Source organism: Taudactylus pleione, unplaced genomic scaffold (assembly GCF_031769625.1).
Source record: "Taudactylus pleione unplaced genomic scaffold, aTauple2 ptg000400l, whole genome shotgun sequence".
Taxonomy (NCBI): Eukaryota; Metazoa; Chordata; class Amphibia; order Anura; family Myobatrachidae; genus Taudactylus; species Taudactylus pleione.
In genome coordinates this window covers 3,327,268-3,354,826 of record NW_028284802.1, presented here as the reverse complement: position 1 = coordinate 3,354,826, position 27,559 = coordinate 3,327,268, and the positions used below count along the sequence as shown (strand labels likewise).

Below are 27,559 nucleotides of genomic sequence, written 5' to 3'. Positions count from 1 at the left end.
CCTGCTCCAGCTTCTTATTCACCTCTTATTACTGCTACAGCATCTTATTCACTTCTTATTCCTGCTCCAGCTTCTTATTCACTTCTTATTACTGCTCCATCCTCTTATTCACATCTTATTACTGCTCCAGCCTCTTATTCACTTCTTATTACTGCTCCAGCTTCTTATTCACTTCTTATTTATGCTCCAGCTTCTTATTCACTTCTTATTCCTGCTCCAGCTTCTTATTCGCTTCTTATTCCTGCTCCAGCTTCTTATTCGCTTCTTATTCCTGCTCCAGCTTCTTATTCGCTTCTTATTTATGCTCCAGCTTCTTATTCACTTCTTATTACTGATCCAGCTTCTTATTCACTTCTTATTCCTGCTCCAGCTTCTTATTCCCTTCTTATTCCTTCTCCAGCTTCTTATTCGCTTCTTATTTATGCTCCAGCTTCTTATTCACTTCTTATTCCTGATCCAGCTTCTTATTCCTGCTCCAGCTTCTTATTCCTGCTCCAGCTTCTTATTCGCTTCTTATTCCTGCTCCAGCTTCTTATTCGCTTCTTATTTATGCTCCAGCTCCTTATTCGCTTCTTATTACTGATCCAGCTTCTTATTCACTTCTTATTCCTGCTCCAGCTTCTTATTCCCTTCTTATTCCTTCTCCAGCTTCTTATTCGCTTCTTATTTATGCTCAAGCTTCTTATTCCCTTCTTATTCCTGCTCCAGATTGTTATTCACTTCTTATTTACGCTCCAGCTTCTTATTCACTTCTTATTACTGATCCAGCTTCTTATTCACTTCTTATTCCTGCTCCAGCTTCTTATTCGCTTCTTATTCCTGCTCCAGCTTCTTATTCACTTCTTATTCCTGCTCCAGCTTCTTATTCACTTCTTATTTATGCTCCAGCTTCTTATTCACTTCTTATTACTGATCCAGCTTCTTATTCACTTCTTATTCCTGCTCCAGCTTCTTTTTCGCTTCTTATTCCTGCTCCAGCTTCTTATTCACTTCTTATTCCTGCTCCAGCTTCATTTTCACTTCTTATTCCTGCTCCAGCTTCTTATTCACTTATTCCTGCTCCAGCTTCTTATTCTCCTCTTATTCCTGCTCCAGCTTCTTATTCTCCTCTTATTCCTGCTCCAGCTTCTTATTCACTTATTACTGCTCCAGCTTCTTATTCCTGCTCCAGCTTCTTATTCGCTTCTTATTCCTGCTCCAGCTTCTTATTCACTTCTTATTCCAGCTCCATCTACTTATTCACTTCTTATTCCTGCTCCAGCTTCTTATTCACTTCTTATTCCTGCTCCAGCTTCTTATTCACCTCTTATTACAGCTCCAGCCTCTTATTCACATCTTATTCCTGCTCCAGCTTCTTATTCACTTCTTATTCCTGCTCCAGCTTCTTATTCACTTCTTATTCCTGCTCCAGCTTCTTATTCCCATCTTATTCCTGCTCCAGCTTTTTATTCGCTTCTTATTCCGGCTCCAGCTTCTTATTCGCTTCTTATTCAAGCTCCAGCTTCTTATTCGCTTCTTATTCCTGCTCCAGCATTTTATTTGCTTCTTATTCCTGCTCCATCTTCTTATTCACTTCTTATTTATGCTCCAGCTTATTATTCACTTCTTATTCCTGCTCCAGTTTCTTATTCCTGCTCCAGCTTCTTATTCACTTCTTATTTATGCTCCAGCTTCTTATTCACTTCTTATTACTGATCCAGCTTCTTATTCGCCTCTTATTCCCGCTACAGCTTCTTATTCACTTCTTATTCCTGCTCCAACTTCTTATTCGCTTCTTATTCCTGCTCCAGCTTTTTATTCACCTCTTATTCCTGCTCCAGCTTCTTATTCACCTCTTATTACTGCTCCAGCTTCTTATTCACTTCTTATTCCTGCTCCAGCTTCTTATTCACTTCTTATTACTGCTCCAGCCTCTTATTCACATCTTATTACTGCTCCAGCCTCTTATTCACTTCTTATTACTGCTCCAGCTTCTTATTCACTTCTTATTTATGCTCCAGCTTCTTATTCACTTCCTATTTATGCTTCAGCTTCTTATTCACTTCTTATTACTGATCCAGCCTCTTATTCGCTTCCTATTCCTGCTCCAGCTTCTTATTCGCCTCTTATTCCCGCTACAGCTTCTTATTCACTTCTTATTCCTGCTCCAACTTCTTATTCGCTTCTTATTCCTGCTCCAGCTTTTTATTCACCTCTTATTCCTGCTCCAGCTTCTTATTCACCTCTTATTACTGCTACAGCTTCTTATTCACTTCTTATTCCTGCTCCAGCTTCTTATTCACTTCTTATTACTGATCCAGCCTCTTATTCGCTTCCTATTCCCGCTCCAGCTTCTTATTCGCCTCTTATTCCCGCTACAGCTTCTTATTCACTTATTATTCCTGCTCCAACTTCTTATTCGCTTCTTATTCCTGCTCCAGCTTTTTATTCACCTCTTATTCCTGCTCCAGCTTCTTATTCACCTCTTATTACTGCTACAGCTTCTTATTCACTTCTTATTCCTGCTCCAGCTTCTTATTCACTTCTTATTACTGCTCCATCCTCTTATTCACATCTTATTACTGCTCCATCCTCTTATTCACATCTTATTACTGCTCCAGCCTCTTATTCACTTCTTATTACTGCTCCAGCTTCTTATTCACTTCTTATTTATGCTCCAGCTTCTTATTCACTTCTTATTACTGATCCAGCTTCTTATTCACTTCTTATTCCTGCTCCAGCTTCTTATTCGCTTCTTATTCCTGCTCCAGCTTCTTATTCGCTTCTTATTCCTGCTCCAGCTTCTTATTCGCTTCTTATTTATGCTCCAGCTTCTTATTCACTTCTTATTACTGATCCAGCTTCTTATTCCCTTCTTATTCCTGCTCCAGCTTCTTATTCCCTTCTTATTCCTTCTCCAGCTTCTTATTCGCTTCTTATTTATGCTACAGCTTCTTATTCACTTCTTATTACTGATCCAGCTTCTTATTCACTTCTTATTCCTTCTCCAGCTTCTTATTCGCTTCTTATTCCTGCTCCAGCTTCTTATTCCTGCTCCAGCTTCTTATTCGCTTCTTATTTATGCTCCAGCTCCTTATTCGCTTCTTATTCCTGATCCAGCTTCTTATTCACTTCTTATTCCTGCTCCAGCTTCTTATTCCCTTCTTATTCCTTCTCCAGGTTCTTATTCGCTTCTTATTTATGCTCCAGCTTCTTATTCCCTTCTTATTCCTGCTCCAGCTTGTTATTCACTTCTTATTTATGCTCCAGCTTCTTATTCACTTCTTATTACTGATCCAGCTTCTTATTCACTTCTTATTCCTGCTCCAGCTTCTTATTCGCTTCTTATTCCTGCTCCAGCTTCTTATTCACTTCTTATTCCTGCTCCAGCTTCTTATTTGCTTCTTATTCCTGCTCCAGCTTCTTATTCACCTCTTATTCCTGCTCCAGCTTCTTATTCACTTCTTATTCCTGCTCCAGCTTCATTTTCACTTCTTATTCCTGCTCCAGCTTCTTATTCACTTATTCCTGCTCCAGCTTCTTATTCTCCTCTTATTCCTGCTCCAGCTTCTTATTCACTTATTACTGCTCCAGCCTCTTATTCCCTTCTTATTACTGCTCCAGCTTCTTATTCCCTTCTTATTACTGCTCCAGCTTCTTATTCACTTCTTATTCCTGCTCCAGCTTCTTATTCGCTTCTTATTCCTACTCCAGCTTCTTATTCCCATCTTATTCCTGCTCCAGCTTCTTATTCGCTTCTTATTCCGGCTCCAGCTTCTTATTCGCTTCTTATTCCTGCTCCAGCTTCTTATTCGCTTCTTATTCCTGCTCCAGCTTCTTATTCGCTTCTTATTCCTGCTCCAGCTTCTTATTCGCTTCTTATTCCTGATCCAGCTTCTTATTCCTGCTCCAGCTTCTTATTCACTTCTTATTCCTGCTCCAGCTTCTTATTCACTTCTTATTCCTGCTCCAGCTTCTTATTCACTTCTTATTTATGCTCCAGCTTCTTATTCACTTCTTATTACTGATCCAGCTTCTTATTCACTTCTTATTCCTGCTCCAGCTTCTTTTTCGCTTCTTATTCCTGCTCCAGCTTCTTATTCACTTCTTATTCCTGCTCCAGCTTCTTATTCACTTCTTATTCCTGCTCCAGCTTCATTTTCACTTCTTATTCCTGCTCCAGCTTCTTATTCACTTATTCCTGCTCCAGCTTCTTATTCTCCTCTTATTCCTGCTCCAGCTTCTTATTCTCCTCTTATTCCTGCTCCAGCTTCTTATTCACTTATTACTGCTCCAGCTTCTTATTCCTGCTCCAGCTTCTTATTCGCTTCTTATTCCTGCTCCAGCTTCTTATTCACTTCTTATTCCAGCTCCATCTACTTATTCACTTCTTATTCCTGCTCCAGCTTCTTATTCACTTCTTATTCCTGCTCCAGCTTCTTATTCACCTCTTATTACAACTCCAGCCTCTTATTCACATCTTATTCCTGCTCCAGCTTCTTATTCACTTCTTATTCCTGCTCCAGCTTCTTATTCACTTCTTATTCCTGCTCCAGCTTCTTATTCACTTCTTATTCCTGCTCCAGCTTCTTATTCCCATCTTATTCCTACTCCAGCTTCTTATTCGCTTCTTATTCCAGCTCCAGCTTCTTATTCGCTTCTTATTCCTGCTCCAGCTTCTTATTCGCTTCTTATTCCTGCTCCAGCATTTTATTTGCTTCTTATTCCTGCTCCATCTTCTTATTCACTTCTTATTTATGCTCCAGCTTATTATTCACTTCTTATTCCTGCTCCAGTTTCTTATTCCTGCTCCAGCTTCTTATTCACTTCTTATTTATGCTCCAGCTTCTTATTCACTTCTTATTACTGATCCAGCCTCTTATTCCTGCTCCAGCTTCTTATTCGCCTCTTATTCCCGCTACAGCTTCTTATTCACTTCTTATTCCTGCTCCAACTTCTTATTCGCTTCTTATTCCTGCTCCAGCTTTTTATTCACCTCTTATTCCTGCTCCAGCTTCTTATTCACCTCTTATTACTGCTCCAGCTTCTTATTCACTTCTTATTCCTGCTCCAGCTTCTTCTTCACTTCTTATTACTGCTCCAGCCTCTTATTCACATCTTATTACTGCTCCAGCCTCTTATTCACTTCTTATTACTGCTCCAGCTTCTTATTCACTTCTTATTTATGCTCCAGCTTCTTATTCACTTCCTATTTATGCTTCAGCTTCTTATTCACTTCTTATTACTGATCCAGCCTCTTATTCGCTTCCTATTCCTGCTCCAGCTTCTTATTCGCCTCTTATTCACTTCTTATTCCTGCTCCAACTTCTTATTCGCTTCTTATTCCTGCTCCAGCTTTTTATTCACCTCTTATTCCTGCTCCAGCTTCTTATTCACCTCTTATTACTGCTACAGCTTCTTATTCACTTCTTATTCCTGCTCCAGCTTCTTATTCACTTCTTATTACTGATCCAGCCTCTTATTCGCTTCCTATTCCCGCTCCAGCTTCTTATTCGCCTCTTATTCCCGCTACAGCTTCTTATTCACTTATTATTCCTGCTCCAACTTCTTATTCGCTTCTTATTCCTGCTCCAGCTTTTTATTCACCTCTTATTCCTGCTCCAGCTTCTTATTCACCTCTTATTACTGCTACAGCTTCTTATTCACTTCTTATTCCTGCTCCAGCTTCTTATTCACTTCTTATTACTGCTCCATCCTCTTATTCACATCTTATTACTGCTCCATCCTCTTATTCACATCTTATTACTGCTCCAGCCTCTTATTCACTTCTTATTACTGCTCCAGCTTCTTATTCACTTCTTATTTATGCTCCAGCTTCTTATTCACTTCTTATTACTGATCCAGCTTCTTATTCACTTCTTATTCCTGCTCCAGCTTCTTATTCGCTTCTTATTCCTGCTCCAGCTTCTTATTCGCTTCTTATTCCTGCTCCAGCTTCTTATTCGCTTCTTATTTATGCTCCAGCTTCTTATTCACTTCTTATTACTGATCCAGCTTCTTATTCCCTTCTTATTCCTGCTCCAGCTTCTTATTCCCTTCTTATTCCTTCTCCAGCTTCTTATTCGCTTCTTATTTATGCTACAGCTTCTTATTCACTTCTTATTACTGATCCAGCTTCTTATTCACTTCTTATTCCTTCTCCAGCTTCTTATTCGCTTCTTATTCCTGCTCCAGCTTCTTATTCCTGCTCCAGCTTCTTATTCACTTCTTATTACTGATCCAGCTTCTTATTCACTTCTTATTCCTGCTCCAGCTTCTTTTTCGCTTCTTATTCCTGCTCCAGCTTCTTATTCACTTCTTATTCCTGCTCCAGCTTCTTATTCACTTCTTATTCCTGCTCCAGCTTCATTTTCACTTCTTATTCCTGCTCCAGCTTCTTATTCACTTATTCCTGCTCCAGCTTCTTATTCTCCTCTTATTCCTGCTCCAGCTTCTTATTCTCCTCTTATTCCTGCTCCAGCTTCTTATTCACTTATTACTGCTCCAGCTTCTTATTCCTGCTCCAGCTTCTTATTCGCTTCTTATTCCTGCTCCAGCTTCTTATTCACTTCTTATTCCAGCTCCATCTACTTATTCACTTCTTATTCCTGCTCCAGCTTCTTATTCACTTCTTATTCCTGCTCCAGCTTCTTATTCACCTCTTATTACAGCTCCAGCCTCTTATTCACATCTTATTCCTGCTCCAGCTTCTTATTCACTTCTTATTCCTGCTCCAGCTTCTTATTCACTTCTTATTCCTGCTCCAGCTTCTTATTCACTTCTTATTCCTGCTCCAGCTTCTTATTCCCATCTTATTAATGCTCCAGCTTCTTATTCGCTTCTTATTCCAGCTCCAGCTTCTTATTCGCTTCTTATTCCTGCTCCAGCTTCTTATTCGCTTCTTATTCCTGCTCCAGCATTTTATTTGCTTCTTATTCCTGCTCCATCTTCTTATTCACTTCTTATTTATGCTCCAGCTTATTATTCACTTCTTATTCCTGCTCCAGTTTCTTATTCCTGCTCCAGCTTCTTATTCACTTCTTATTTATGCTCCAGCTTCTTATTCACTTCTTATTACTGATCCAGCCTCTTATTCCTGCTCCAGCTTCTTATTCGCCTCTTATTCCCGCTACAGCTTCTTATTCACTTCTTATTCCTGCTCCAACTTCTTATTCGCTTCTTATTCCTGCTCCAGCTTTTTATTCACCTCTTATTCCTGCTCCAGCTTCTTATTCACCTCTTATTACTGCTCCAGCTTCTTATTCACTTCTTATTCCTGCTCCAGCTTCTTATTCACTTCTTATTACTGCTCCAGCCTCTTATTCACATCTTATTACTGCTCCAGCCTCTTATTCACTTCTTATTACTGCTCCAGCTTCTTATTCACTTCTTATTTATGCTCCAGCTTCTTATTCACTTCCTATTTATGCTTCAGCTTCTTATTCACTTCTTATTACTGATCCAGCCTCTTATTCGCTTCCTATTCCTGCTCCAGCTTCTTATTCGCCTCTTATTCACTTCTTATTCCTGCTCCAACTTCTTATTCGCTTCTTATTCCTGCTCCAGCTTTTTATTCACCTCTTATTCCTGCTCCAGCTTCTTATTCACCTCTTATTACTGCTACAGCTTCTTATTCACTTCTTATTCCTGCTCCAGCTTCTTATTCACTTCTTATTACTGATCCAGCCTCTTATTCGCTTCCTATTCCCGCTCCAGCTTCTTATTCGCCTCTTATTCCCGCTACAGCTTCTTATTCACTTATTATTCCTGCTCCAACTTCTTATTCGCTTCTTATTCCTGCTCCAGCTTTTTATTCACCTCTTATTCCTGCTCCAGCTTCTTATTCACCTCTTATTACTGCTACAGCTTCTTATTCACTTCTTATTCCTGCTCCAGCTTCTTATTCACTTCTTATTACTGCTCCATCCTCTTATTCACATCTTATTACTGCTCCATCCTCTTATTCACATCTTATTACTGCTCCAGCCTCTTATTCACTTCTTATTACTGCTCCAGCTTCTTATTCACTTCTTATTTATGCTCCAGCTTCTTATTCACTTCTTATTACTGATCCAGCTTCTTATTCACTTCTTATTCCTGCTCCAGCTTCTTATTCGCTTCTTATTCCTGCTCCAGCTTCTTATTCGCTTCTTATTCCTGCTCCAGCTTCTTATTCGCTTCTTATTTATGCTCCAGCTTCTTATTCACTTCTTATTACTGATCCAGCTTCTTATTCCCTTCTTATTCCTGCTCCAGCTTCTTATTCCCTTCTTATTCCTTCTCCAGCTTCTTATTCGCTTCTTATTTATGCTACAGCTTCTTATTCACTTCTTATTACTGATCCAGCTTCTTATTCACTTCTTATTCCTTCTCCAGCTTCTTATTCGCTTCTTATTCCTGCTCCAGCTTCTTATTCCTGCTCCAGCTTCTTATTCGCTTCTTATTTATGCTCCAGCTCCTTATTCGCTTCTTATTCCTGATCCAGCTTCTTATTCACTTCTTATTCCTGCTCCAGCTTCTTATTCCCTTCTTATTCCTTCTCCAGGTTCTTATTCGCTTCTTATTTATGCTCCAGCTTCTTATTCCCTTCTTATTCCTGCTCCAGCTTGTTATTCACTTCTTATTTATGCTCCAGCTTCTTATTCACTTCTTATTACTGATCCAGCTTCTTATTCACTTCTTATTCCTGCTCCAGCTTCTTATTCGCTTCTTATTCCTGCTCCAGCTTCTTATTCACTTCTTATTCCTGCTCCAGCTTCTTATTCGCTTCTTATTCCTGCTCCAGCTTCTTATTCACCTCTTATTCCTGCTCCAGCTTCTTATTCACTTCTTATTCCTGCTCCAGCTTCATTTTCACTTCTTATTCCTGCTCCAGCTTCTTATTCACTTATTCCTGCTCCAGCTTCTTATTCTCCTCTTATTCCTGCTCCAGCTTCTTATTCCTGCTCCAGCTTCTTATTCACTTATTACTGCTCCAGCCTCTTATTCCCTTCTTATTACTGCTCCAGCTTCTTATTCCCTTCTTATTACTGCTCCAGCTTCTTATTCACTTCTTATTCCTGCTCCAGCTTCTTATTCGCTTCTTATTCCTACTCCAGCTTCTTATTCCCATCTTATTCCTGCTCCAGCTTCTTATTCGCTTCTTATTCCGGCTCCAGCTTCTTATTCGCTTCTTATTCCTGCTCCAGCTTCTTATTCGCTTCTTATTCCTGCTCCAGCTTCTTATTCGCTTCTTATTCCTGCTCCAGCTTCTTATTCGCTTCTTATTCCTGATCCAGCTTCTTATTCCTGCTCCAGCTTCTTATTCACTTCTTATTACTGATCCAGCTTCTTATTCACTTCTTATTCCTGCTCCAGCTTCTTATTCCTGCTCCAGCTTCTTATTCACTTCTTATTTATGCTCCAGCTTTTTATTCACTTCTTATTACTGATCCAGCTTCTTATTCACTTCTTATTCCTGCTCCAGCTTCTTATTCGCTTCTTATTCCTGCTCCAGCTTCTTATTCGCTTCTTATTTATGCTCCAGCTTCTTATTCACTTCTTATTACTGATCCAGCTTCTTATTCCCTTCTTATTCCTGCTCCAGCTTCTTATTCCCTTCTTATTCCTGCTCCAGCTTGTTATTCACTTCTTATTTATGCTCCAGCTTCTTATTCACTTCTTATTTATGCTCCAGCTTCTTATTCACTTCTTATTACTGATCCAGCTTCTTATTCACTTCTTATTCCTGCTCCAGCTTCTTATTCGCTTCTTATTCCTGCTCCAGCTTCTTATTCACTTCTTATTCCTGCTCCAGCTTCTTATTCACTTTTTATTTATGCTCCAGCTTCTTATTCACTTCTTATTACTGATCCAGCTTCTTATTCACTTCGTATTCCTGCTCCAGCTTCTTATTCTCTTCTTATTCCTGCTCCAGCTTCTTATTCGCTTCTTATTCCTGCTCCAGCTTCTTATTCGCTTCTTATTTATGCTCCAGCTTCTTATTCGCTTCTTATTACTGATCCAGCTTCTTATTCACTTCTTATTCCTGCTCCAGCTTCTTATTCCTTCTCCAGCTTCTTATTCGCTTATTTATGCACCAGCTTCTTATTCACTTCTTATTACTGATCCAGCTTCTTATTCACTTCTTATTCCTGCTCCAGCTTCTTATTCACTTCTTATTCCTGCTCCAGCTTCTTATTCACTTCTTATTTATGCTCCAGCTTCTTATTCACTTCTTATTTCTGATCCAGCTTCTTATTCACTTCTTATTCCTGCTCCAGCTTCTTATTCCTGCTCCAGCTTCTAATTCACTTCTTATTTATGCTCCAGTTTCTTATTCACTTCTTATTACTGATCCAGCCTCTTATTCGCTTCTTATTCCTGCTCCAGCTTCTTATTCGCCTCTTATTCCCGCTACAGCTTCTTATTCACTTCTTATTCCTGCTCCAACTTCTTGTTTGCTTCTTATTCCTGCTCCAGCCTCTTATTCACATCTTATTACTGCTCCAGCCTCTTATTCACTTCTTATTACTGCTCCAGCTTCTTATTCACTTCTTATTTATGCTCCAGCTTCTTATTCACTTCTTATTTATGCTCTAGCTTCTTATTCACTTCTTATTACTGATCCAGCTTCTTATTCACTTCTTATTCCTGCTCCAGCTTCTTATTCGCTTCTTATTCCTGCTCCAACTTCTTATTCGCTTCTTATTCCTGCTCCAGCTTCTTATTCGCTTCTTATTTATGCTCCAGCTTCTTATTCACTTCTTATTACTGATCCAGCTTCTTATTCCTTCTCCAGCTTCTTATTCGCTTCTTATTTATGCTCCAGCTTCTTATTCACTTCTTATTACTGATCCAGCTTCTTATTCACTTCTTATTCCTGCTCCAGCTTCTTATTCGCTTCTTATTCCTGCTCCAGCTTCTTATTCGCTTCTTATTCCTGCTCCAGCTTCTTTTTCGCTTCTTATTTATGCTCCAGCTTCTTATTCACTTCTTATTACTGATCCAGCTTCTTATTCACTTCTTATTCCTGCTCCAGCTTCTTATTCCCTTCTTATTCCTGCTCCAGCTTCTTATTCACTTCTTATTTATGCTCCAGCTTCTTATTCACTTCTTATTACTGATCAAGCTTTTTATTCACTTCTTATTCCTGCTCCAGCCTCTTATTCGCTTCTTATTCCTGCTCCAGCTTCTTATTCGCCTCTTATTCCCGCTACAGCTTCTTATTCACTTCTTTTTCCTGCTCCAACTTCTTATTCGCTTCTTATTCCTGCTCCAGCTTTTTATTCACCTCTTATTCCTGCTCCAGCTTCTTATTCACCTCTTATTACTGCTCCAGCTTCTTATTCACTTCTTATTCCTGCTCCAGCTTCTTATTCACTTCTTATTACTGCTCCAGCCTCTTATTCACATCTTATTACTGCTCCAGCCTCTTATTCACTTCTTATTACTGCTCCAGCCTCTTATTCACATCTTATTACTGCTCCGGCCTGTTATTCACTTCTTATTCCTGCTCCAGCTTCTTATTCACTTCTTATTCCTGCTCCAGCTTCTTATTCCTGCTCCAGCTTCTTATTCCTGCTCCAGCTTCTTATTCACTTCTTATTTCTGCTCCAGCTTCTTATTCCCTTCTTATTACTGCTCCAGCTTCTTATTCACATCTTATTCCTGCTCCAGCTTCTTATTCCCTTCTTATTCCTGCTCCAGCTTCTTATTCCTGCTCCAGCTTCTTATTCCTACTCCAGCTTCTTATTCAGAAAATGTTATATTGAAACAAAATCACATTAGATCACTAAGTTAACATGTGTACACGAAAAGTAATGTCTTTTACACAAATTTTAATTGTATTTTACCTGGCACAACAAGGATTTGGGCATAAATAGGGTGGTAAAGCGGACGCAGGCACCAAATTTTGTCATTTTGAATAAGTAGCTGTAGTTGTGCAAGGGTTAATAGCAACAAATTTGACACATGGGGGTGTGACCATCGCCATGGGTTACTGCAGTTCCTCAAAGCCACATGTCCTGTATTCTGTGTGCCCTGGGTAAAGTGTGCTCATGGCACTATGAGCAACAGCCTGACCGTGAGAGTCATGTGTTTTATTATAGTTCCCCTGTAATATATATTTCAGAAATGTCTGCTTGCTTTGAATTGGTACAGTATGTCAAAACTGGGTTGCATCAGCTACTCAGAACCAAGTGTCCAGGTGCTATCTAGTCTTTGAAGACAAAAGCTTCATGGAAGTAGTGTTTGCTCTTCACCCTAGGTGGCCATTGTGCAAGTCCAGTGCACAGACACACCGGCTGCTAGAGTGTAATTTTTCCACCTTAACTTATCAGTCTTTCTACAATAAAATGCTTTTAGAAGTCATGGAGATATGACGTGTAGGTTCTTGTAGCTGTGCTAACATCTACACAGACCCTGGGAGAAAAAAGGCCAGTCCTTTTGATCCTGGAAAGGGTGGGGGCTGCTGGTGGAGAAGGTGGTTGCGGAACCATAAGACCCAGACACCCACTGTGTTCACTCTACAAGGGAGTAGCTACAGTCAGGTGCATAAATATTGGAACATTGACAGAATTTTCATATTTTGGCCTCTATTCACCACCACAATGGCTTTGAAATGAAACAAACAAGATGTGCTTTACTGCAGACTTTCAGATTTAATTTGAGGGTAATTACATCTAAATCAGGTGAATGGTGTAGGAATTACAACGGTTTCTATATGTGCCTCCCACTTTTTAAGGGGCCAAAAGTAATGGGACTATCAACTCAAAAGCTATTTAATGGACAGGTGTGGGCTATTCCCTCGTTATTTCATTATCAATTAAGCAGGTAAAAGGTCTGGAGTTGATTCTAGGTGTGACATTTGCATTTGGAATCAGTTGCTGTCAACTCTCAATATGAGATCCAAAGAGCTGTCACTATCAGTGAAGCAAGCCATCATTAGGCTGAAAAATCAAAACAAACCCATCAGAGAGATAGCAAAAACATTAGGTGTGGCCAAATCAACTGTTTGAAACATTCTTAAAAAGAAAGAACGCACCGAAGAGCTCAGCAACACCAAAAGACCCGGAAGACCACGGAAAACAACTGTGGTGGATGACAGAAGAATTATTTCCCTGGTGAAGAAAAACCTCTTCACAACAGTTGGCCAAATCAAGAACACTCTCCAGGAGGTAGGTGTATATGTGTCAAAGTCAACAATCAAGAGAAGACTTCACAAGAGTGAATATAGAGGGTTCACCACAAGATGTAAACCATTGGTGAGCCTCAAAAACAGGAAGACCAGATTAGAGTTTGACAAACAACATCTAAAAAAGCCATTACAGTTCTGGAACAACATCCTATGGACAGATGAGACAAAGATCAACTTGTACCACAGTGATGGGAAGAGAAGAGTATGGAGAAGGAAAGGAACTGCTCATGATCCAAAACATATCACCTCATCAGTGAAGCATGGTGGTGGTAGTGTCATGGCATGGGCATGTATGGCTGCCAATGGAACTGGTTCCCTTGTATTTATTGATGATGTGACTGCTGACAAAAGCAGCAGAATGAATTCTGAAGTGTTTCGGGCAATATTATATGCTCATATTCAGTCAAATGCTTCAGAACTCATTGGACAGCACTTCACAGGGCAGATGGACAATGACCCGAAGCAGACTGCAAAAGCAACCAAAGAGTTTTTTAAGGCTAAAAAGTGGAATGTTATGCAATGGCCAAGTCAATCCCCTGACCTGAATCTGATTGAGCATGCATTTCACTTGATGAAGACAAAACTGAAGGGAAAATGCCCCAAGAACAAGCAAGAACTGAAGACATTTGCAGTAGAGGCCTGGCAGAGCATCACCAGGGATGAAATCCAGCGTCTGGTGATGTCTATGCATTCCAGACTTCAGGCTGTAATTGGCTGTAAAGGATTTGCAACAAAGTATTAAAACGTGAAAGTTAGATTTAGGATTGTTTAGTTTGTCCCATTACTTTTGGCCCCTTAAAAAGTGGGAGGCACATATTGAAACTGTTGTAATTCTTACACCGGTCACCTGATTTGGAGGTAATTACCCTCAAATTAAATCTGAAAGTCTGCAGTTAAAGCACATCTTGTTTGTTTCATTTCAAAGCCATTGTGGTGGTGAATAGAGTCCAAAATATGAAAATTCTGTCAATATCCCAATATTTATGCACCTGACTGTATGTGCTAGGAGTACTCCCCATCTTCTGTATCTGGTGGTCTCCCTCCACACAACTCCTAAGACCTCAGAGTAAGCTAACTTAGAGTTCTGACGTTTTTTTTATAATTTTCTTTTATTTGAAATCAACGTGTGCATTTATATCTGTATATCTTGTTTATTCACTTGTTTTTCCTTGTAATTTAACCCTGGAGATATTTTCTCAATAAGTCCTAAATATTTATCAGTGTTTCTCTGTGCTCTAATGAATTCACATGCCTGGAGAAGCCCATGCTACATTTCTGTAATTATTTGTGGAATATTAAGTAAGATTTAAGTGTCTGGCAGTCGCAAGAGCGCTATTCTAATACTCTTTGTGGTGGCAGCTCGAGTAAAACCCATGTCGCAACCGCCCACCTGATTCAGGTTGGTGTATCTGAGCGCAGGCTGGGGCAGTGTGTCATGACAGGGGGCATATTTACTAAAGTGCGGGTTTTTAGAAGTGGAGATGTTGCCCATAGCAACCAAACAGATTCTAGCTATTATCTTCTAAAAAGTGCTAGTTAAATGTTGAGTGAGCATGTGGTAGGGAATATAGATTGTAAGCTCCACTGGGACAGGGACTGATGTGAATGGTAAGATATTCTCTGTAAGGCTCTGCGGAATATGTGTGCGCTATATAAATAACTGGTAGTAATAATAATAATAAGTAGAATCTGATTGGTTGCCATGGGCAACATCTCCACTTCTAAAAACCATGTACTTTGCAGCAATTTGCGGGTTTGCAAGAAGGGGGTGGGGCTAAATGACACATTTCAAGTTATTTTAGCCCCGCCCCTCCGTGCGGACCCACAAATTCCACGTATAATCTCCCCATCCTGCCCACTTTACTAGGTGGGATGCGGGAGATCTGCCTACTTTTCCATGGGTGTGGGGGGGCCATCCAACAAATCAGGATCGTTTTGCAACTTCTGGTGAGTAGGCAAGTATGAAGTTTTTTAATAGGATCCATATCTGGATTCGGCCACGTCCTTTAATAATGGATTCATTGGATTCGTAACTGTTAGACAATAAGTCCCTGATTCAGAGTTACATAGACAGCAGCCATATCTGCGTGTGTGACCAAGATGTAGATAGTGGATACGCATCTCTATGGATCTTCGGCTATTCAGAGTCACCAAGAAGTCAGCTACTATAGGTCTCCATCAGCGGATAAATGGGGGGTAACTGCTTGCTTTCACTGGCAGATGTATAGGGATGGTGCACAGGGCTGTAACTAGAGTAGTGCGACCAGTGCCATGGCACAGGGCACCAGAGGGCAGGGGGCGCTGTTTGGGCCTTTCAATTTTCCTGTTTATTATCATTCTCACTTGTAGCTTCTTCTTTTATCCCCAGCATCTCCTGGCCTCTCCTATCTATTCCCTTGCCCTTCCCCATGAGGCCATGGCCCTTTTTCAGGTGCACCATCTTATGTCCCTATTTAAAAAATGGCGGGGAGGGGAAGGTGCCAATGCTCTCTCTGGCACAGGGCACCAAAAAGTCTAGTTACGACTCTGATGGTGCGGTCACCTAGATGGTGGGGGCTGGGCCCTTTTTGTCCTTATTTTTACACATGATGGAACATTTTGGAGATGTGTAACCATCTGTCTCTACTTTTTAGTAGGAAGTTTTTTGCCTGTGATGTTGGAAAGCTAATTAATTGTCGCAATTCTCCTAATGGGATAAAACATTAAAGTGTATGATTATACAACGCATGTAGCATAGTGAGACGCAATCTTCCTTGCTCTCATGATTTGTGTAAGTCTTAAACAACGTGTAAACTAGCAGGATCTTGCATGTAAATATAATAATTTAGGATTTAATGAAGCGGGTGTTTTTTAAATATAAATGGGATGGACTTTGGAGTGAGGTTTTTCCTCTTTCCATCCTGTGCATTTATATCGGGACCTAAAGCTCTGCAAATGGATCTCAGGAGAGCTCTTATGGCGCAGTTCCTAAAATGGAATATGATTGGCCACCTTTCTAAGCACTAGGTGGACAAATGGACTTAAATAATCCACGTGCTCTCCTATTCCCTAGTTGCCGACAATCAGCTCCCTCCTTCCGTGAGGGAGCTGATTGTCGGCCAGCAGAGGGTGTCGTGCCTGGTCATTGATGTCACATTGAGGGAGGAGCCGCACTATCGCATCATCGTGGCCCCGCCCCCTCTTCACAATGCCGTTATTTTCGGCATTGTGAAGCAGGGAGCTGGGCCACGATGATGCGATTCAGCGCGAATCGTGTCACCGCCCCCCCACTGCAGGGGTATCTAGTTTATTATGGGGGGAGGTCGGGAGGGTTGCTGGCTGCTGGGAGGTTTGCCTGCCTTTCTGGGAGGCCGGGAGTGGCACCCGATAACCGGGAGGCTCCCGACCAAATCGGGAGGGTAGGCAAGCCTGTCCTATTCTATAGTTACTAATGATTCCATACAGACTCTGGGGAAAATGTATAAGTGGAGAAGTTGCCCCTAGCAACCAATCAGCTTCTACCTAAAATTTTATAGAATGTTTTTGACAAATGAGAGCTAGAAGCTTATTGGTTGCTATGGACCACTTGTCCTCTTTAGAATTTTTAATGCTTTTCTCCTAAACATCTCTTCCCAGGTCTCATCCCAAAATACTGAATTAGTGAGAACTTGCAGGGTTTGGTGAAGCACAGTATAATTTAGAATGCAGCATCTATAATAATTATACCAGAAAGTTATGGTATGTACAGTGGTTATAGTTTGGTTCTTTGCTGGAACAATGTCTGTCTTCTCTTCTACAGATCATCACAGTCTTAACTATTATTTTACAACAATCTCACCCCCTGGTCCCGGACAACCGAACTATCACGTTGGTGGATCTGTCAATGATGTGCGTATTGTGAGATACACCAGTGAAACGCATAGGGTGCAGCCTCTGCTGTCCTGTTTGGAGGAATCTATGGACCCTCAGCACTGGGTGAATCAGACTCACATTGCTAAGTATTATGAGAACAGGCACCAGCAGATCATAAATTATATGAAGAGAAAGAAATTGCTCAACCATGAAAAAGGTAAAAATAAACTAATGATACTGTACATGTTGTGATGTATATCTGTGATGTACTATATGGGTCCCTATAAGCTTTAGTCACTACACATCTGCAGTTCTGCTACATACTGTATGAATTCTGCACGCTGGCAGTACGGGGTACATTGATGAAAAATAATCACTTTCCCGCAGGTTAACTGAGAAGAACAAATGTGCATATATACAGTGTAAGCCATCAATTAATTTTCTTATTTGTTTTCAATGTATAAGTTACACTGCTCACCTATATTTATTTATATATTTATGTAAGGTTTTCTAGTGTAAACATGGGAAAAGTTTTTCAACAATTCTTATATAGTAAATCAGGATGACAGGAGTGACCCCTTTCAAAATGAAACTTTTTGGTTTTCTGTATTTTTCCATAAATAGATAAAACATCATTAAGGCAGAGCCGTGAGTTGTGGCTCGCGACTCAGCTCTGCTAAGGCCTAAGCGGAGCTGAATGAGTTTACGCGCAAAAGCTCATTCTGACTGCTATCTGGTTGGAGCTGAGCTCAGATCGCTGCAGTGGCAGGGCAGGTAGGTAGTCGGGTTTGCTGCGGCCGGTGCTGTCACAGCTGCAGAGCTGTGGGATGCCCCTAAGGCATTTTGTATACCCTAGGCATTTGCCTAGAATGCCTATGCCCACTCTAATTGGAGATATGCAGATTGCCTTTCATATACGGCTAAGCTGAGATCAATGTACAAGTGCACCCACCAGGGGCTGGCTGGCAACTTCTAGCCTGGGGGGCAAGTCCAGGGCACTGGCCCTAAGTATCGGCCCATCCTTAAATGGAGGTTTTTTTTATAATAATAGATAAGCCACAAAAGCGCACTTATTTTTTTTTTTTAAGCAACATTTGCATGATTTCCATCGCCATGCAATAATAATAATAATAATTTTATTTATATAGCGATTTTCTCCTAAAGGACTCACATTGCTTTGGTATGGTGAAGTCAGATACCATAGTGATTTTTTTTTTCGCTGTTACCTGCGTCTATACATACAAGTGTCTAATATAAGGGTCATATAGCAGTGGCTACAGAGAATTTATCACTTAGCACCTTGAACATCTCCCCCAGTTGTACAATATGTATGTGTGTATATATATATATATATATATATATATAAAAAATCATATATATTCATATACAGATATATAATCGACCAGATGCCAGCACTCATTCCTTAAAAATGTCAACATGCCTGGATGCTGCCTCCCATAAATGAACAATGGGTGAAATAAATCTGTGGCACTTACAGGTCTGCAAGGTTTATGTAGACATAGGTGATAAACTCCTAACTACTCCATGAAGCTGCCACCGGTAATATAAATAAAATGTTGTAAGGCCGGCACTCCTGTTCTAGTTGAATTTGTAGTGCGTCCGGTGCCCTCCAAATGACCTCTTCAGCCAAGAGGAATAAACATACAAGGAACAGGCGTCACTCGTGACGACTTGTCAAATAAAGCACAGCACACCCGCTCGTTGCATCTAGTGGGTGTGTTGTACTTTATTTGACAAGTCGTCACGAGTGCCGCCTGTTCCTTGTATAATGTGTATAATATATATATATATATAATTATATATATACACACACACTGCAGTCAGCTGGCACTCCTGTGCTATAAGTAGATTCAATTACTATAGGTAGATTAAAATGTCCTCACCCACAAAAGGGCGGCACTCACAGTGGCTTAGTAATCACTACAATGGACCCGTTGTATATGGTCCATTGTCGTGATTACTAAGCCACTGTGAGTGCTGCCCCTTTGCATGTATGTATATATATATATATATATATATATATAATGTATAAATAAGAAGATGCAGGAGGCGCACAATGGTGAAGTATGTTAGCACTCAATTCTTTACTGAAACAAGATTAAAACCACTCACATAAAGCAAGTATGATACATTGCTATATCACAATAAAGGCATTGGAGGCGCAAGAATCTGAACGCTGTGCTCATAGCCGGTATCGCGATGTCCATCCACACTCCTCCTGGTCCAGGAGGAGTGTGGACCGGGAGGCGTACTTCACCATTTTGCGCCTCCTGTATCTTCTTATTTATACAGAGCTTTACCCCCTGGGAAGACGGGATCTTTGGGAGTGCAGCACCACCGAAAAAACATACTGAATACTAACTGGACTGTGTTTATACGAACTAAGGGTACACAAGACAAAGGGAGGCTTCTGCTTAATATATATATAAATAAATATATACACACACACGAGATATATATACATATATTCACAAGATATATATATTGTGCGAGAAAGAATTAAAAAATATATGACAGCATTCGGAGTCTTAAGCAAAGTCACACAGGACAGGGCCTAAAACATTGGTGTGCTGGACTAATAGTGTCCTGACTTTGCTTAAGACTCCTAGTGCCACCATATCTTTCTCCATAATCTGCATTATATGAGAGGAGGGCTCTAGGACAGCACAGACTGCATAAATACAATATTATAAATATAGAGAGACAGACAGACAGAGACACAGCGGGCGGGATTCAATGCATTCCGCTGGCATCGCATGTATGCCGGCATTAGTAACGCCAGTATGCATGATGATCCATGCAAAGGACCGCTCTGTCAGTAAGAGCAGCCCTTGCAAAGGAGGGACTTCCCAGTCTATGACACAGAACCCCCTCCGGCGTCCTTCTGCGCATGTGCGCACCGCGTCGGGGGGCTACTGGGAGGGATCCAATTGGATGCACCCCCGCACAGAGAGAGAGAGAGAGAGAGAGAGAGAGAGAGAGAGAGAAAGATGACAACATTTGCAAGTTTGACTTACCCATGTGCCCATGACTGGAGACTGGGGTGTAGCTGTTTCACCATTTTCTTCACTCCTAATTCTTTATAGTGCAGCTGAAGAAACTATAAAGTTTCAGGCTGCAGGGACAAGAGGGAATTTGGACTGCAGGGGGGAGGGGGGCTTCTTGCTGCAAGGCAAGTTGGGTTTCTGTCTCCAGGGGAAAGGGGAATTTGGGCTGCAGGAGAAGGCGGGTTTATATCTGCAGGATGGGTGGGGGGGGGTGCAAATTCGGGCTGTAGAGAGAAGGGAGCCTTCTAGCTGCAGAGGGAAAGGGGGTTTCAGTTTGCCAGGTGCAGGGGGTACAAGCTGCACTACAGGGGGGAGGGGTGTTTCTGGCTGCAGAGGGAAAGTGGGTGTTGGTCTGCAGGGGGAAAGGGTTGATTATTTTGCGGCACTGCAGGGGGAGGAGCGAGGAGGGCTTCTAGCAGCAAGAGGAAGGTGGAGCTCAGTTCAGTCTTCAGTGAGCAGAGGAGACAGAGGGATTGAAGAAAAGTCCTGGAAGCAAGTCTCGTGAGATGTTGATGCAGCATCCCACGAGACCTGTACTGTAGCTCCGCGGCGGCTGCCTGAACCAATGATCGTGTCGGGGAGAGGACAGACCCGAGGCAGGGAAATACTGCCAGCTTGTAGTACTGCCCTCTCCATGCTATAATCTCTGCTCTGCACTGCCACCCTGCGCCCCTATGAGGCGAGGCCCCCGTTAAATCGACTAGAACGCCCCCCCTTCCCTTCTGCTCACTGTGCTGTGCTGTGCCGGGCTGTGGGCTGGGGCAGCTTCACATTGCTTCCCGGTACGTGCCTCCGGGAGCCGAGCAGTGCCAAACCTCCTCTGAGCTGAGGAGTCAGTGTCCGGGATAGCCGGGGGACAAGTGAGTGACCCACCTGTGACAGTCGGTTTGCGGCTGCGGCCAATTAACCACTGGACCACCAGGGTTTTTCTCTGCTGAGGAGGCGGCCCAGGACACCAAGTGACAGTGCGGCCCGGGGGGCACATGGCACCCTCCCCCCGGCCCAGTCCGCCACTGACATCCACTGACCTGATCAGTGACCCCCAGTAAACTCCTGCACAGTGAAGGGATGCATAGGTAAGTTTTCACTGCAGGAGTTTTTCATTGAGGTCACCGCTCAGCTCAGCAGTGGAAATTGCTCCCACCCCCACTTCTTCTTCTGATCCATTCATGCTAAAATACATTTCCCATTACATATCTCGGTGCCTTTCCACCATGTCACTCTATTTACAGTACTCATTTTATACAGCCGTCTAAAATTTATTTCCTTACTCAACATATACAGTATATACCTATAGCACATTCAACGAATAGTTATTTCCCTCATTAAGCTCAGATATTAAAACAGAAGACCCTACATAGATATCCATTATCACAACAAAAGCTCCTACAATATATTAATATCCACAAAAAGCCCATATTGCATTAATAGCCCCCACATTTATGAACCACTACAAAGCATTATTACCATCTCCCATTGCACCACATAACATTAATAACTATCCACGCCAGCACCCACACAATAACCACCCACAGCAGCCCCCACATAACATTAATAACATTCCACACCAGCACCCACACAATAACTACCCAAAGCAGCCCCCACATAACATTACTAACCTTCCACACCAGCATCCACACAATAGCCACCCACAGCCGCCCAACATAACATTAGTAACCTTCCACACCAGCACCCATCCAATAACCACCCACAGCAGTCCCTCATAACATTAATAACATTCCACACCAGCATCCACACAATAACCACCCACAGTAGTCCCTCATAACATTAATAACATTCCACACCAGCTTCCACACAATAACCACCGACAGCAGTCCCCACATAACATTAATAACAATCCACACCAGCACCCACACAATAACCACCCACAGCCGCCAAACATAACATTAGTAACCTTCCACACCAGCACCCCCCCAATAACCACCCACAGAAGTCCCCAGATACCATTACTAACCTTCCACACAGTGCCCACAGAATAACCACCCACAGCAATCCCTCATAACATTAATAACATTCCACACCAGCATCCACACAATAACCACAGACAGCAGTCCCCACATAACATTACTAACCTTCCACACCAGCTCCCACACAATAATCACCCACAGCAGTCCCCACATAACATTAATAACCTTCCACACCAGCACCCACACAATAATCACCCACAGCAGTCCCCACATAACATTACGGACCTTCCACACCAGCACCCACACAATAACCACCCACAGCAGTCCCCACATAACATTACTGACCTTCCACACCAGCACCCACACAATAACTACCCAAAGCAGCCCCCACATAACATTACTAACCTTCCACACCAGCATCCACACAATAACTACCCAAAGCAGCCCCCACATAACATTACTAACCTTCCACACCAGCATCCACACAATAGCCACCCACAGCCGCCCAACATAACATTAGTAACCTTCCACACCAGCACCCATCCAATAACCACCCACAGCAGTCCCTCATAACATTAATAACATTCCACACCAGCATCCACACAATAACCACCCACAGTAGTCCCTCATAACATTAATAACATTCCACACCAGCTTCCACACAATAACCACCGACAGCAGTCCCCACATAACATTAATAACAATCCACACCAGCACCCACACAATAACCACCCACAGCCGCCAAACATAACATTAGTAACCTTCCACACCAGCACCCCCCCAATAACCACCCACAGAAGTCCCCAGATACCATTACTAACCTTCCACACAGTGCCCACACAATAACCACCCACAGCAATCCCTCATAACATTAATAACATTCCACACCAGCATCCACACAATAACCACAGACAGCAGTCCCCACATAACATTACTAACCTTCCACACCAGCTCCCACACAATAATCACCCACAGCAGTCCCCACATAACATTAATAACCTTCCACACCAGCACCCACACAATAATCACCCACAGCAGTCCCCACATAACATTACGGACCTTCCACACCAGCACCCACACAATAACCACCCACAGCAGTCCCCACATAACATTACTGACCTTCCACACCAGCACCCACACAATAACTACCCAAAGCAGCCCCCACATAACATTACTAACCTTCCACACCAGCATCCACACAATAACCACCCACAGCAGCCCCCACATAACATTACTAACCTTCCACACCAGCACCCACCCAATAACCACCCACAGCCGCCCAACATAACATTAGTAACCTTCCACACCAGCACCCATCCAATAACCACCCACAGCAGTCCCTCATAACATTAATAACATTCCACACCAGCATCCACACAATAACCACCCACAGTAGTCCCTCATAACATTAATAACATTCCACACCAGCTTCCACACAATAACCACCGACAGCAGTCCCCACATAACATTAATAACAATCCACACCAGCACCCACACAATAACCACCCACAGCCGCCAAACATAACATTAGTAACCTTCCACACCAGCACCCCCCCAATAACCACCCACAGAAGTCCCCAGATACCATTACTAACCTTCCACACAGTGCCCACACAATAACCACCCACAGCAATCCCTCATAACATTAATAACATTCCACACCAGCATCCACACAATAACCACAGACAGCAGTCCCCACATAACATTACTAACCTTCCACACCAGCTCCCACACAATAATCACCCACAGCAGTCCCCACATAACATTAATAACCTTCCACACCAGCACCCACACAATAATCACCCACAGCAGTCCCCACATAACATTACGGACCTTCCACACCAGCATCCACACAATAACCACCCACAGCAGTCCCCACATAACATTACTGACCTTCCACACCAGCACCCACACAATAACTACCCAAAGCAGCCCCCACATAACATTACTAACCTTCCACACCAGCATCCACACAATAACCACCCACAGCAGCCCCCACATAACATTACTAACCTTCCACACCAGCACCCACCCAATAACCACCCACAGCCGCCCAACATAACATTAGTAACCTTCCACACCAGCACCCATCCAATAACCACCCACAGCAGTCCCTCATAACATTAATAACATTCCACACCAGCATCCACACAATAACCACCCACAGTAGTCCCTCATAACATTAATAACATTCCACACCAGCTTCCACACAATAACCACAGACAGCAGTCCCCACATAACATTAATAACAATCCACACCAGCACCCACCCAATAACCACCCACATCCGCCAAACATAACATTAGTAACCTTCCACACCAGCACCCCCCCAATAACCACCCACAGAAGTCCCCAGATACCATTACTAACCTTCCACACAGTGCCCACACAATAACCACCCACAGCAATCCCTCATAACATTAATAACATTCCACACCAGCATCCACACAATAACCACAGACAGCAGTCCCCACATAACATTACTAACCTTCCACACCAGCTCCCACACAATAATCACCCACAGCAGTCCCCACATAACATTAATAACCTTCCACACCAGCACCCACACAATAATCACCCACAGCAGTCCCCACATAACATTACTGACCTTCCACACCAGCACCCACACAATAACCACCCACAGCAGTCCCCACATAACATTACTGACCTTCCACACCAGCACCCACACAATAACTACCCACAGCAGTCCCAACATAACATTACTGACCTTCCACACCAGCACCCGCACAATAACCACCCACAGCAGTCCCCACATAGCATTAATAACCTTCCACACCAGCACTCACACAATAACCACCCACAGAAGTCCACTCATAGCATTAATGACCTTCCACACCAGCACCCACAGCAGCTCCCACATAACATTACTGACCTTCCACACCAGCACCCACACAGTAACCACCCACAGCAGTCCACACATAACATTAATAACCTTCCAAACGAGCACCCACGCAGTAACCACCCACAGCAGTCCCCACATAACATTAATAATCTTCCACAACAGCACCCGCACAATAACCACCCACAGCAGTCCCCACATAAAATTAATAACATTTCACAACAGAACCCACCCAATAACCACCCACAGCAGTCCCCCACATAACAATAATAACCTTCCACACCAGCACCCACCCAATAACCACCCACAGCAGTCCCCACATAATATTAGTAACCTTCAACACAGCACCCACACAATAACCACCCACAGCAGTCCCCATATAACATTAATAACATTCCACACCTGAACCCACACAATAAACACCGACAACAGTCCCCACATAACATTAATAACCTTCCACACAGCACCCACACAATACTTACCCACAGCAGTCCCCACACAACATTAATAACCTTACATACCAGCACCCACCCAATAACCACCCTACAGCAGTCCCCACATAATATTACTGACCTTCCACACCAGCACCCACACAAGAACTACCCACAGCAGTCAAAACATAACATTACTGACCTTCCACACCAGCACCCACCCAATAACCACCCACAGCAGTCCCCACATAACATTAATAACATTTCACACCAGCACCCACCCAATAACCACCCAAAGCAGTCCCCCACATAACATTAATAACATTCCACACCAGCACCCACACAGTAACCACCCACAGCAGTCCACTCATAGCATTAATAACCTTCCACACCAGCACCCACACACTAACCACCCACAGCAGACCCCACATAACACTAATAACCTTCCACACAAGCACCCACACAATAACCACCCACAGCAGTCCACTCATAGCTTTAACAACCTTCCACACCAGCACCCACACAATGACCACCCACAGCAGCTCCCAAATAACAGTAATAACCTTCCACACCAGCACCCACACAGTAACCAACCACAGCTGCTCCCACATAACATTAATAACCTTCTACACCAGCACCCACACAACAACCACCCACAGCTGCTCCCACATAACATTAATAAACTTCCACACCAGCACCCACCCAATAACCACCCACAGCAGTCCCTCACATAACATTATTAACCTTCCACACCAGCACCCACCCAATAAGCACCCACAGCAGTCCCCACATAACATTAGTAACCTTCAACACACCACCCACACAATAACCTCCCACTGCAGCCCCCACATAACATTAATAACCTTCCACACAGCACCCACACAATAACCACCGACAGCAGTCCCCACATTACATTAATAACATTCCACACCAGCACCCACCCAATAACCACCCACAGCAGTCTCCACATAACATTAATAACATTCCACACCAGCACACACACAATAACCACCCACAGCAGTCCCCACATAACATTAATGACCTTCCACACCAGCACCCACCCAATAACCACCCACAGCAGTCCCCACATAACATTAATAACCTTCCACACCAGCACCCACCCAATAACCACCCACAGCAGTCTCCACATAACATTAATAACCTTCAACACAGCACCCACACAATAACCTCCCACTGCAGCCCCTACATAACATTAATAACCTTCCACACAGCACCCACACAATAACCACCGACAGCAGTCCCCACATTAAATTAATAACATTCCACACCAGCACCCACCCAATAACCACCCACAGCAGTCCCCACATAACATTAATAACATTCCACACCAGTACCCACCCAATAACCACCCACAGCAGCCCCCACAAAACATTAATAACGTTCCACACCAGCACCCACACAATAACCACCCACAGCAGTACCTACATAACATTAATAACATTCCACACCAGCACCCACACAATAACCACATAATATTAATAACCTTCCACACAGCACCCACACAATTACCAGCCACAGCAGCCCCCACATAATATTAAAAACCTACCACACCAGCACCCACCCAATAACCACCCACAGCAGTCCCCACATAACATTAATAACATTCCACACAGCACCCACACAATAACCACCCACAGCAGTCCACACATAACATTAATAACCTTCCACAGCAGCACCCACACACTTACCACCCACAGCAGTCCACTCATAACTTTAACAACCTTCCACACCAGCACCCACACAATAACCACGCACAGCAGCTCCCAAATAACAGTAATAACCTTCCACACCAGCACCCACATAGTAACCACCCACAGCAGTCCCCACATAACATTAATAACCTTCCACACCAGCACCCACCCAATAACCACCCACAGCAGTCCCTCATAACAATAAAAACATTCCACACCAGCATCCACACAATAACCACCGACAGCAGTCCCCACATAACATTAATAAACTTCCACACCAGCTCCCACACAATAATCACCCACAGCAGTCCCCACATAACATTACTGACCTTCCACAGCAGCACCCACACAATAACTACCCACAGCAGTCCCAACATAACATTCTGACCATCCAGACCAGCACCCACAAAATAACCTCCCACAGTAGCCCCCACATAACATTAATAACCTTCCACACCAGTACCCACACAGTAACCACCCACAGCAGTCCCCACATAAAATTAATAACCTTCCACACCAGCACCCACACAATAACCACCCACAGAAGTCCACTCATAGCATTAATAACCTTCCA

At 42.8% G+C, this 27,559-nt stretch overlaps 1 protein-coding gene across 3 annotated transcripts in view; it reads left to right on the top strand.

The window, feature by feature from the left end:
• LOC148506526 (major histocompatibility complex class I-related protein 1-like) overlaps positions 1-27,559 on the top strand; it is a 185,481-nt gene that overhangs the window by 41,684 nt on the left and 116,238 nt on the right. For all 3 annotated transcript variants that reach the window (XM_088446659.1, XM_088446658.1, XM_088446660.1), the window contains exon 2: positions 16,935-17,204. In XM_088446659.1, the coding sequence (XP_088302785.1) occupies positions 16,935-17,204 (270 nt within the window). The remainder of the gene's footprint in view (positions 1-16,934; positions 17,205-27,559) is intronic.